This window comes from Brachyhypopomus gauderio, chromosome 5, assembly GCF_052324685.1.
Source record: "Brachyhypopomus gauderio isolate BG-103 chromosome 5, BGAUD_0.2, whole genome shotgun sequence".
In the NCBI taxonomy this organism is placed as follows: Eukaryota; Metazoa; Chordata; class Actinopteri; order Gymnotiformes; family Hypopomidae; genus Brachyhypopomus; species Brachyhypopomus gauderio.
Genome location: NC_135215.1, coordinates 12,142,351 through 12,156,078, shown reverse-complemented (window position 1 = coordinate 12,156,078; position 13,728 = coordinate 12,142,351). Strand labels below are relative to the sequence as shown.

The following is a 13,728-nucleotide window of genomic DNA, read 5'->3' as shown; positions in this document are numbered from 1 at the left end:
ACATTTGATAAAATGAAACTGTAATTGACATGTACAGTATCCTGAGCTGGTATCACATGAGGCAAAACTACAGCTGCTAGAGGAACAGTATGTGAGTCTTTTGTATGTAGGTGGCACATGCACGTGTGTGTGCATGTGTGTGCACGCATGTGTGTGTATATGTGGATGAGTGTGTTTTGCCTGCAGCTAGAATATAGTCCCATGTCTTGCTAACTTTTCTGTGGATCATGAAGCCCACACACAGAGGTCCTTCTCCCCAGGCAGTAGCTGTGGGCTTAAGGGGGATCCCAGCCAGAACCCCCCCTCCGGCTCACGCTGATTGGCAGCTGCACTGGCGTCTCTGTTTCAGTCTCCACATATTTGGGCTGGAGATTATTTCACATGGAACGCAATCATCTTTTAAAAAGTGAAGTAAAAGTGCACCATGTAAGTAAATTACACTAGTCATACAACTGAAGTCTGAAGGGAAGAACACAGAACTCGTACACAGTAACACTGAAATATAATAGGAAATATAATAGGAGACAATCTACCCATTTGTGCTCTTGATTTCCATACAAAGGTCTATTGTAAACACACACCTGACACCAGCCCGTATGTTACATGAGTAATAGTAATAGTACCCACCGTCGGGCATCAGTGAAGCTGCTGCCTTCATTGGTAAGGTAGGCAGTGGGAAACACAGTGGTAAGGATATTAAAATGAACAAAAAAACTCGTGTAAAAAGGTCTACATAACTATTAGCAATTGTTTACTGAAATTTAACAAATGTTTGTCTTTCAAAACCACTGACCAACCTAAAATGTCAGTATTCAAGACAATAGATAGTTGATAGTTGCCTATCAACTATATGTTCAACTATATGTTCAGTTACTTCAGGTTTAGTTGAGTTTGGATGTGTAACAGAATAACGGTCCTGGGTCCAAGAGCCATTATGGATACAACTGGAAACCGTAAACAAACAGATGAACTATGAAAGGGCAAGAAGAAGAGAGGCAGATTCTGACAACAAAACAGAACAACAGAGACCGCAACAACAACGATAACAATGACTAACGATGAGACGAAACAGAAACCACGACAACAACAATAACAACAACCCACAACAAGAGAGAATAAACCCAGACCACGACAACAATGATAACACCCAACGATAAGACGGAACAAACAGAAACAGTATAAATACATATTAAAATAATCCAAATACAAATAATAAATGATTCAGGTTCAGTCAGCTGACTTCCAAGCACAATATTGGTCCCTGAAGTGAAGGATTTAAACTCACAGTAGTGTTTGAAATATAATGAAGTGATTACTTATTTTCCAGCCTTTTCTATTGTAATCAACTGTCATTCTCTCATCTACTCACACAAGTTGGATCAGAATGGGCGGGTCTACAGAACTACACTGAACTGCTCTGCCCAACAAGTTGTGTCAGGTCACAGAAGCAGCTGGAGTTCACCTCTGTACATGTTTGCCATTTAAGATACAGCGGGGAGGAAGATCTCAAGCTAAGGAGCGGAGCTGGGGTTAATTGAACTGGTTAGACTGGGAGTGTTCCCCACTGTGGAGGGCAAAGATTGGGGTGAAGTGAGAGAAAAGAGGGAGGAGGGTTTGCATTAACTCCTACGCTGCTGTCTGACAGTGATTCATGTGCACAGTGACACAATTTGTCTCAAGGTCAACCCAATGACGGCTCCTCTCTGTCTCTTCTGCTCTTCCAACTCTCTCCTCCCTTTCATCATCCACCAAGGCCCTCCTCGACCGCACCGTCTTGCCAACGTGAACCTTGTTTCACTGCTGCTCCGGCGAACACCAGCCAGTGTGGCGGGACGCGGGGCAGGTGGTGGACAGACGCTCGCAGGTCAGCAAGGTCCTGCTTCTAACGCCCGAAAGTTCGTCACACCACTCACCGAGCTCCCGCGAGCCTCGAGACGGCACACGAGCTTCATAAGGCAACAGCAACCATGCTGTCTCATTACAGCGCGCGTTCGCGATCGCGCTCCCGCGTTCCGTTGGGCGCGCCTCCGAGAGACGCGGGCGGCCGTTGGGGCTACGGCTCCGCCATATGCCGTCTGGTGCCGCGTACGATACATCAGCGGAGCAGGCAGCGGGGAGCCGGAGTGTGGTGCGCTCCATGAGGCCCAGACGTCTGGGCTAATGCATCCGCCACCGCTGCTCACACCCCACCTCGACAAGCCTCCACCCGCTGCTCCTGTCTACTCCTCCCTCCCTCAATCAGTCTCTCTCTCTCTCTCCCCACCATTGCGAGAGAGAGAGGAGACAAAGGCAGGTCGTCGGAGCAGCTCTCCACACGCACAGTCTGCTCTGGTGTCTGAAGCACGTCCGGCTCCACCTGTCCTCTCCACTGCTATGTCTCCTGCCAGTGAGTGATCACTGTCTAGAAGCAGCGTGTGGAGAAGCCCGAGACACGAGGACGAGGTAAGACCGGGCAGAGAAGACATCAGAACTCTTACGGAAGTTTGATGGAACGACTTCACAGGTCCTTCTAATCAATGTAGGGGTGACTTATCATTCTTTCCACAAAAAGCAAATAAATTTATTTTAAAATCAGGCCAACGCAGCGAAGTCGAAGCACGCCTCGCTGAGCTGCACCACCACGCACGCACGCGCTCCGTCACCGTGCGCTGCCGTGAGCGGAGATCACAGCATCCTCCCCGTGCAGCTGGCCGGGCAGGTCGAAGGGCTGATCGTGCCATTACTGAGGTTGGTTTTGAAACAAAACTATTATGGGACTGTCACGTGTACGGCTTTTGCGAACCATTATGCTGCTCTGGTTAATGTGCTTGCAGTGATTACATCCTGATGAATCCTCAGTCCACATTAGCACAACCTACAAGTATTTAACTGTAATAAACGTAATTACCCGCAGCTCCACTACATTCGCAATTTGATTGCTAACAATGAGCATCTAATATAGCAGTAACTCACTTTATAATCAGTACACATTGCAAAGAAGTGTGTTTTCTTACGGCTTTCGCCTTCCTCCCCCGATGCCTTGTTATGGGTTTCTCTTAACTCCACCATGTCACCTCTTAACTGTAGTGCCCTCAGGTGTGCTGCCTAATCGCCATTAATAAGGCGGTCTGGCATTTGGATTGGATTGCATGCTTATTAATATTCCTGCTGGGTGCTTTAAGTCATTGTTCACTAAATAAATTCCTCCCCTGGGGCATTGGCTCCTCTGATATGCCTGCAGGAATTGTAGCCTTTTAGATCAGTAATACACGTGTACACACACACACACACACACACACACACACACACACACACACACACACACACACACACACACACACACACACACACACACAGCAAGCATGTGTTATGTTAATAGCCTTCTATGTACTTGCATAATTTACTGTATTTTCAACATTTTGCTGTAGTATATTTAAAGAAACAAAACTAAATGTACTACATTTTTGTTGTGGGTTAAGCATGCACACTTCTGGCCACCAGAGGTCCTCATCCCCTGAATACTGGTGGTCGCCATGGTGACTCACCACACTCACCTGCGTTCTATCAGCCTCATCTCCACACTATATAAGGCCTCCGGTGACTTCCAGGACTTGTGAGGTATTGCCTACATTCCTGCTCTGTTGGCCTCAGTAACAGTACTGCCTATGGGTCTGAACTCTTGGTCTGAGACTGTTTTGTCACATTAACATTATTTCATGTTTATTCAAGTTTCATTTTATCCATCCTCCATCATTTGCCTGTGATAAGAGCTATGGAGTTGCACTAGAGTTCTGTTAAAGTAAACCAGCTCCTACACGAATTCTTTTGAATTACTGCTGTATATGGCGGTTTCTGTAAGATGTGTAGGAACTGGTTTACTCTGTCCAGTAGGTGGGGGTAGTGCTATTCTTTGGTTCTGTTGAGATGAATAATTTGTGATGATACTTCTAGTGTGGGGCAGTTGGTAGGACTGTCCGTGTGTGTGAGAGAGAGTGAAGGGGAGAAAGAATTGTATTGCCACAAGGCACAATCAGGTTGGAACAAAGCCAGTGAATGTTTTGTGGTCTGTAGAATCAATCATTCACTCTGAGCCTGCTGTAAAAGTATATCAGATTACACGTTTGTGCAGCTTTAGGCTGTTTTTTTTTCTCCCAATGCGCGTGCGCGAGCACACACACACACACACACACACACACACACACACACACTTTCACATGCTTTCCCCTCATCCACCTCTCACATCCTCAAACACACACACACCCACACACACCTACAACCCTGCATGAATTCACTTACTCTGATGTTAATAAACTAACAGATGCTGAAACTGACATTCCGGATGAACCTCCGTCTGTTCTGTAATGTAATATACGGGTGTCTAAAGGGACTAGTTCCTCATCTTCCTTTCTTCCACAGGGTAACATTAGATGAACAGTGTACTGGGGTCAGTGGATACAAGCACCACTCTTTCATCTTACCATCCTATTCAGTGCAGTAGCCCTTCTGTCTGCAACAGACGCTTTCTGAGGCACCTACACTCTGGTTTAGAAACCTGCCTAGAAGCTGAACAAGCAAGATTTCTCAGTTGTGCTGATCATCAGGAACCCCACAGATATCTGTCCCAAACAGGCCGGATCCTCAGGGTCTCCGCGCTGCTCCAGGTACGAGCAGATCCACCCACTCTCCACGCGCTGGGCCCAAGTGGAGTCCCGTGGTCCCGCCGGTCAGACGCCCACCAGCTCCTGCTACTCACCTAAAATCCCCTTTACTGGCACATGTAAATGCAGAGTGAAGCACTGTTATGGGTTTCACCTGAGAGGCTGTCCCTGTATCCCTGTCCCTGTATCCCTGTCCCTGTATCCCTGTATCCCTGTCCCTGTATCCCTGTCCCTGTGTCTCTGTATCCCTGAACCTAAACCAGTCCCTGTATCCCTGTCCCTGTATCCCTGTATCCCTGAACCTAAACCAGTCCCTGTATCACTGAATCTGTCCCTGTATGCCTGAACCTGTCCCTGTATCCCTGTCCCTGTATCCCTGTATCCCTGAACCTAAACCAGTCCCTGTATGCCTGAACCTGTCCCTGTATCCCTGAACCTGTATCCCTGTCCCTGTATACCTGTCCCTGTATCCCTGAACCAGTCCCTATCCCTGTATCCCTGGACCTGAACCTGTCCCTGTATCCCTGAACCTGTATCCCTGTCCCTGTATCCCTGAACCTGTATCCCTGTCCCTGTATCCCTGAACCAGTCCCTATCCCTGTATCCCTGGACCTGAACCTGTCCCTGTATCCCTGAACCTGTATCCCTGTCCCTTTATCCCTGAACCAGTCCCTGTCCCTGTATCCCTGAACCTGTCCCTGTATACCTGAACCTGTCCCTGAGGTTGTACCTGCTGCACCTGGACTGTCTCTAGCATTTTAAAGAAGTCAAATGTCATACATCACTGCTCAACTATGTAACTAGATGGATTAAACACAGCCTCAAGAAACAAATTATTTTTAAGGTAGAAATAAATTACAGTTAAAGGTTAAAACTTACGTGCAGTCTTTCACCCACTGGCAGGTAAATATTTAACAAGCGTTCTTTTTAAACGCCACCTTGAAACAAACATTACACAAAATGTATCAATAAATTATTAAATACACTGCAAATTAGTATTGATGTACTAATATTTGTCAAACCTACCTTCCTTCTCACCAACTCTCTCTCTCTCTCTCTCTCTCTCTCTCTCTCTATCTTTCTGCCCAGTCTGTTTAGGTGTTCCAGACCCTGGCAGGCTGATGTGTCCGTGTGGATGAAGGACACCAATGGCAGAGGGGGACAGCTCTCCTCCCAACACCTCCTAAACACTCACAGATGGAGCGTAATGGACTCCTCTGTCCCCTACTGATGCGCAGATTAATCATCTTTCCCTGGCCAGGCAGCTCAGACCCATGTCCTGTCCACGTCCAGCTTGGGCCGTAGGGCGTCCGCTGCCGAGGCCCCCCCCCACGGCCGGTCTCCTGGCCCCAGCCAGGGAGAATCTGCAGCCGCCGGACCCAGAGTGATGCATGCTCTCCTGCCAAGTGACCCATGTCTGGACTGTGGACTTCCGCCGCTCGCTCGGACTGGCATCTGGGTGCTGGCACTGGGCCCTGGGTCAGCTACCTGGTCATGGGCACATAGCGGTCCAGGCACACGCTGGAGGGTCCAGGCACATGCGGGAGGGTCCAGGCACACGCAGGTGGGTCCAGACACACGCGGGAGTGCTGCCATGGGTCCAGACAGGCACTCCCTTATCCACTCCTGTGGGCAGTTTGAAAAATGCTTTGGGCACACACTGAGAAATGTGTCTGTCATAATGCTCTGATGACGGTTTAAGTAGTGGTCTCCTTTCAAATACATTTCTGGCTTCTGGGGAAAGTGAACTCAGATCAGCCCTTGTGATCTGTTGATACTTTGTGGATTCATGTATGGACCCTGATCCAGGTCTGTATAAGATCTGAATACAGATTGAGAATGTGAGCAGCGTAGTCCAAGTCAGGCACATGCTGGGAAATGTTACAGAAAAGCTTCAGTTTTCTCCAGTTTAGAGCTTTTTTACTCACGCTAATCCAACTAAAAACTTCACCCTTACATCTGTCACCCATTCTGGTCTCTCTCTGTCTTGCTCTTTCTCTCTCTCACACACATACACAGTAACACATACCTTTAAAGTCATGTTTGTGTGATAAGTAAAGGTGACGTGTTAGCCAGCAGGCTCATGGCTCCTAGCTAGCTCATTAGCGGCCCACTCAGATCTGTGGGCTTGCCCTCCCCTGTCTTTCTATCTACAGTGTATATCTGCATTCCATTAGCATAGATCTGTATAATAATCCTGACCTGCCCGCTTCGGCACACAAACACCGGGAAAAGTGCCAATCAGGCACACGGCAGACAATGTTTACACTGCTTGTTTGGCCTGGCTTGTCTGTGTGTAAATGGTAAACAACATGGCCACACGCCTGGCCTCCCGATAAATCTCGCAGAGGCGGGTACGCAGGGGAGGGAGAAGGCTGCTGGTCTTCATCATTACACACAACAGGTACAGATGTTCCCACAGCCTTCAAAGTCTCCTGGCAGGAGATTCTGAGCTAGAAATCCTGGGTCTTGTCAGGCAGTTCTTGGGGCTGATTGCAGGTATCATCATTTGCAAATAGTGACACACGTGAGACGCATACTAAAGCTGGGGAGAATCATTATCAGCACCACAACCATTGCCCTGCACGAACCAGTGTACTGTTAAATAAAATACTGCAGGTGGAGAAATAATCACAAAAAACTAAATGCAAAAATGGTACTTTCATCCATTTGTGTTTAGTTTAGATTAGTTGGATTCACCTAGGCATATTTTCACTCATATGCTAAGTTGTCGTAGCTCTTTATATGCAAGAGTATGAAAACATTTGAGTTTTCATATGACAAAAATCTTTCAAGGTGAAATATCTCACCAGCAAATATTTTTTACAATCACACACACACACACACACACACACACACACACACACACACACACACACACAGACAGGTGGTCTCAGATCCCTCTGAGCACAGCAGGTCCTCACGACTGAGTGCTGTCAGGCTTGGGGAAGCGTGTCATTGTGGGTGTCCCCCTGCCTCCTGCACTCCCACCCACACACACACACACACACACACACACATCTACGAGAACAGTGGGCTGCCAGATGAAGCCGCTGCTTTCTCCCTCTGTCTCTCTGTCTCTCTGTCTCTCTCTCTCTCTCTCTCTCTCTCTCTCTCTCTCACTCTCACACACACACACACCACTGTGTAAACTCTGAACTTGGGCTATAGATAGATCTCCCTTTAAACACACAATGCAAATGCTACAGGTATAGTGTCTAGACCCTATTAAAATAAACTGAGCACAAATGGTAAGCTAATGTTAAACAATGCTCTCCAACTCATAAGGTCACAGAAGAGTGATCTTTATTAGGCTATACTTAACTGGTAAGCATATAGTAAGAAATACACAGTAGCTGATGACATTTAAAGATATTATCAGAGTTTTTAGTTTTAATGATATAATTGAAGATAGTGGTTTTCACCCCCTTGTGACGTGTTTTGATAGTCCCTTATTTTGTGTGATCAATATGTTAGATTTATTATAGCTGTTAAAGAACATGACTGCACATCCCTGTTAAAGATGTATAGTTCTCATCTTTGGGTTCTCATTATGTCGAACCGACGTCTACACCACTGCACCAGCAACTTGTGGTTTGCGGCAAAGGGACGCGCTCGTTGTTTGGTGCGTATCTACGTCAATCATCATTAGAGGCTGCGGACCCTCCCGCACCGACACGGGCTGCTCCACAGCACGCGTGCAGGCGGACAGACGCCGTGCAGCTCCCCCGCCACACGATGCTGCTCGGATCATAAAACACTCCGTTCACCTGCTGAGGAGAGAGGAGGAACACCGACTGACTTCCCCCCCAACTCGAACGCTGTCCGACGGGGAACCAAGTAGAGAGGAAGAGAAAGTGAGACAACGAGGAAGAGGCACTGAGTGCGACGCGAGGAGGCAGCGGGGAGTGTGGAGAGGATCAGATCATCCTCCGGTGCTCCCGAGATTTAAGCGGATTGCCTTCCCTCCCAATAACCGCAGGGACGCTCGAAGTGATCCTCCTCGCACGGCAAAATGTCCTCGACCGGGAAAGAAAACGGCGCTGCCCAACACGCCAATTACGTGGGACCGTACCGCTTGGAAAAGACTCTCGGCAAAGGACAGACAGGTTTGTCCTGCATCTCATGTCGCTGAACTGCATCTCGCCCGCTCGCGTTTCCAGTTGCATCGTGATGGCACCACGAGTCTGTCTCAAGTTTATGTGTCTCCGGCTTCTGGGCTTTGCGCTACACCTCCCACTAAACGCACTTCATTTGTGACACGGGGATAACTACGACATTTCCATTTTTTTGTTTGTTTCGGCGCTGTCCTGTAAAGTAAATGTTCCGGATAGTCCAAATATTTTTTCTGTGTTGTCATCAACCTTCAACTTGGGTGTGTTGCGGCGTTTAAGACCCGTAGCCCAGCCCGGGCGTGTAGCGCGTTAATGTGATGAATGTGAACTTGGTGCGTTATTTATTATTATTCTTCACCTCCAAACGACTGTGCCCCCTTTTGCAGCGCTGTTGACTTTGCAACGTAACCGCGATTTATGCAAAACCGATCCAGATTAGCTTAAAAGCTGTGAGCGGTCTTAACTGCATATAAAAACCATGTCGTTTTTCTGTCCGTCACCTTGTTGCCATGCGGCTGCACAGGCGCGTGCCGCTACATTCAAATAAGTGCCTGGCACGCGCACTAGATCGTCATTGCGAAGCTGTCATTGTCCGAACTGCCTCATGCGCGCGAGTCACGTTGGCCAGAAGGGTCCATGACTCAGTTTTGCTGTACTAGTCTGTCCGGATAGGCTACCTGATGTGACCACTGAGGATCATCCCGGATGGCAGCAGCAAGCAGAGAACTGGCGAGAGCCGAAAGTGATGCGACACTTCAGGCTTTGTCCCGGTCCCCTGCTACTCCTATTTGCCGAGAGCGCCTGGTTCCGTCTGTGGTCTTAAATGGTTCCGATAGGCGTTACCGTGCTTAAGGCACCCGGCCGGACTGCTGTGCGAGGCAGCGACAGAACGCGTGTCGGGGAAGGGGGGGTATTTGGGGTATTACGAGGAGTTAGTTAACCTGGTTTGGAACATGCATTATTCTCTCCTTGACTAATAGATGCAGGATACGTTGTTAACCGTAAAACTCCGTGTTTTACGCAATGAATGCATGTGTGGACTGTTTTGTCACTCATAATGGACTAGAACGTTTGGTCTTCAGATTTGGTCTAGAAAGGCTAAACTTGTAAAGTGTGAGGACTGGTCAGACTGGCAACGTAAGGTACTAGAGATACTCAGTACTAGAGTACTAGAGATTCTCTGGGCTGATCAGTTCCATTATTTTCTCTGCACCTTCACATCCGATTCTAAACTGCCCAGAATCTGTGTTGGAGAGTCCGTTCGTGTGTTGGAGTGAGTGCCACTCAACAGTGTCAGTGTATCACTTTGGCAGGGCTCCTTAAATTCTTACTCTTGTTACTGTATATTGTATAGGGAATCAATATTCAACCTCAAATCCTCACCTGTACACATAGCACATGTAGTGGTTTTTGTTTTTAACTGTGAAAACCATGGATCATATGCGAACCCCTAGGAAGGTTACGGTCTGCGGTGTAGTGCAGAAGAAATATTTAACCCACAGGAGCTCAGAGTTGTCTGACTGTGCGTGGTCTGATGTGGGTTCTGGTTTGGTAACTGGCTCCTGTAGTGCTGTTATTTATGGAGCAGAAGGTCTGGGCTGATCTGCCAGTCCTGTACAATGCCACAATCATTATGTGATTAGAACTCCACCCCCTCACGCTGGCCATGTTTATAATCTCCCATGCTAAGTCTGTCTTTGGCACGTTCTCACTCTCTCTCTCATTCTACACTGAGCATGCTGGTGTTCACTGTAAATGCTGATGAAAAAGTCACTCTGCTCTGAAAATATACGGTTGAAAGGGTGACTGGAATGGAGGTCAGAGAGATGTTCTGGAGGACTCCTACAACTCTGATGAGAAGGTACCCAGCAACGTCTCTCTGATGGCTTGGCCATTAAATTAATAGAACTACCTGGACATGAAACAAAGTGAATCTTTCTGTCTCTTGTTGCTAGGTAATCATTTCAAATGATGGAAAATGTTGGTCAGCTTTCATGGGAGCCCGTTTTAACCATGCCCATTACAAAAGCCATTTTAATGATATGTTGCTGAAAATGTTGATCACCCGCTAATCACCTGTTGTGGATGTGAAACGCCATAGTGTACTCCTGGGATTTACTGCTTTACTTTATTGGAGATCTACATGAGGGTGGGTTTATATAGACCTGGATGACAGACCTTTGGTAGATGGGTTTTCACAGTCCTGGATGGCAGACCTATGGAGGAAGGGTTTATACAGACCTGCACGGAGTGCTGATACAGTAGCTGTGGCTTTGCAGAGCAGTCCAAGCTCAGAATGCGGCGGGCCTGAATGGGAACCTGTCTGCCTCACTCATGCATGGCTGCTTGGCTTTCCTTAGTGGTTTATTTACATTAAAGTCGAGTAACAACTTTAACCGGAGAAGTTGATGGGAAATGATGGGGGGGCATTTGTTGCTGTTTTGATGTTGGTTGTGAAAATATGAGGTGCTTTATTCTAGGTGTGTTGAGCATCTATGGGAGTCTCTCACTATGTGGCAATCTCTCACGCCTGGGGCTCACAGAAAAGTAGAGCCATCAAAATTTTCTTTGACATCCAAGGCCTGTACCTACTCCCTACTGACCTGTAGATGAAAGCGGCACATTTTCTGTGATTACACTAAATAGCCCAGCTCTGAATAGCTGGTGACAAACAAACTAACTTGACTGACTTAATGTACATTATGCTGCAATACATATTGAGCCAAAATATTTTGGTAATTGAACATGAACTAGATGACCAAAACACTTATTTTGGGGAATAATTAATAATCAATTAAGCATATGTGAGTGTATTTAAGTATCAGGCTGTATATCTTTAAAGTTTTACTTAAGGTAATGCTAATATAATGTGAGTAGAAATTGTGTCTTCTGTGAAGGTCAGCACCTGAAACCATCTCGAACCACAGCTACTGATTTCACCACATGGCTCACCAGTGAGTATGTTCTCTTGTGAACTGATGGTCCTTGACGTTTGACTACGTGAGCAGGTAACCAACTGGATTATTGAACTATGTTGGGAGTCTAAAATATTTCCAAAAAAATTTATTTTGGAGAATAGATTATGCAAGAGAGTCTTGGTTTTATAGAATTATGTTATATGTTTGGCTTGTGCTGTATGTTTGTATAATATTTCTATGGATTTAGTTAGACATTTTGCATTGCTGCTCCAGACATAATAGCCAGCCTTCCCAACACTAAAACGGGGTTTGTGCTCAACGGAACACGAAACGTTAAATGCTCACCACGGTACGTTGAGGCAGCTTTAATCTGACTGTGAGTAATAACTGCCGATCAGTAAGTCAAATCAATGAAAACTCTTCCAGCTGTTGCGGTGGTGAAGATCTATAGCATTTAATTTGGGATTGGATGATGATGAATGGGCATGGGAAGAAATCGGTGTGCTCTTGAGGTTCCAGACACTCATGTGAGCTCATTGAGAAAACGCACACCTGGGAGATATGTATTCACATCGCAGTTCAGTCGAGTGGAAAGTCCCTCAGCTTCCTCCGTCACGTTCATTTGCGAAAGTAAATAAATGCAGTGTGTTGAGGATCCTGGCGTGGCTGTGGCCTGTGGTCTTCAGCCTCAGCACTAATGAAGGCTGTGGTAAATAACCATGAACTTCCGGAGGTAGGTGACCAGGGTCACCCTGGCACAGTGTGTTCTTGGAAGCCTGCTATGCTAGTTTTACTGGTCTGCTGGTCTGGTTTCACAGCCTTAGTTGAAAACTGTATGTGCATGTGCATGTGTGGGCGTGTGGTCTTTAACCAGAGCTATATGTGACTTGATGGATGGTCTCTGTTCTTCTAGGTTCTGAGGACACTTCAGAGTTGAGCCTGAGTGGACAAGGTTGTCCAGGGGCTCTGTTGCCTGGTGGGCATCGTGGTGAAGTAGCTGGGTCTAGACCACAACACTGTTGCTGGGTGTAGACCACCATGCTGGTGTTAGATGTAGACCACCACGCTGGTGCTGGGTGTAGACCACCACGCTGGTGCTGGGTGTAGACCATCACGCTGGTGCTGGGTGTAGACCACCACGCTGGTGTTAAATGTAGACCATGCTGATGCTGGGTGGAGACTGCATCTGTTGGAAGAGTGGAGATTTGAACAGAGAAGATCTCTACGATAGGGACTGATCCAACCCCACCAGATGTCACTGTAGAGCAGAGTATGGCATGATCAATAATTCAGTGTTAAATAACTATTGTTATGTTGGGCCCATGCTTGGATCAACCAATACATAAATAATGAAATAACATTCATCAGCATGTTTCTGTTTTTGCATTGTGGGCAACCATTCATATGTTACCCCTGCATTAGTGAACAAGGTAAAATTGTGAATGAAGTGTATTCAAAATTTTATAAAGTTAAATTTGGTACCTTAGACATCGTTCTGTATCTAATCAAGTGATGAATGTCACTGGTGAGAGATTGATCTGTTCTGCTTCACCAAAATAAATTTATTTATTTTTTTATTGTAACTTGATACACAGAGAGCAGTTGAATGCATGTGCATGCAGTGAGGTGTTGCTGGGGTGTGTCCTCACAACTGTATGCCAAACAATAGGATAGTATTTGATAGCTTTGGGATTTAAATGTGTGTATACAACAGAGTAATATAGGTGTTGTGAGATCAAGTGCTGTTATTGGTGATATCATCGCCCTGCCTCTGATTCACCAACTCGTGTGTGTGTGTGTGTGTGTGTGTGTGTGTGTGTGTGTGTGTGTGTGTGTTGAGACAGCATTAAGTCATCACTAAGTCTGGTTCTGTGAGACATGTGTTCAGTGTGTCGAGCGCTCTGTGCCAGACACCACAGGCAGTGAGCACCCCATCCAGCAGTACTGACCATTCCACTAGATCACGCATGTAGAAAAACAGAAGAAGCAATTACATTACAGACCAATCACAGGCCTAGGTTTAGCCAGGGATTGTGTGTGTATCTGAATGTAAATGTA

The 13,728-nt window shown here is 46.7% G+C and overlaps 1 protein-coding gene and 1 long non-coding RNA gene across 6 annotated transcripts in view; both read left to right on the top strand.

The window, feature by feature from the left end:
- Window positions 1-2,066: 2,066 nt before the first annotated feature.
- Window positions 2,067-4,664, top strand: LOC143513814 (uncharacterized). Its single transcript, XR_013130678.1, has 4 exons — window positions 2,067-2,442; window positions 2,576-2,727; window positions 3,459-3,597; window positions 4,396-4,664. It is a non-coding gene; the product is annotated as an uncharacterized LOC143513814 (long non-coding RNA).
- A 3,618-nt stretch (window positions 4,665-8,282) lies between these two features.
- Window positions 8,283-13,728, top strand: part of brsk2a (BR serine/threonine kinase 2a) — a 122,968-nt gene continuing 117,522 nt past the window's right edge. For 2 of the 5 annotated variants that reach the window (XM_077005715.1, XM_077005714.1), the window contains exon 1: window positions 8,283-8,746. In XM_077005715.1, the coding sequence (XP_076861830.1) occupies window positions 8,653-8,746 (94 nt within the window). In that variant the 5' untranslated portion in view covers window positions 8,283-8,652. The remainder of the gene's footprint in view (window positions 8,747-13,728) is intronic. The other 3 variants (XM_077005716.1, XM_077005719.1, XM_077005717.1) reach the window with 2 other exon arrangements.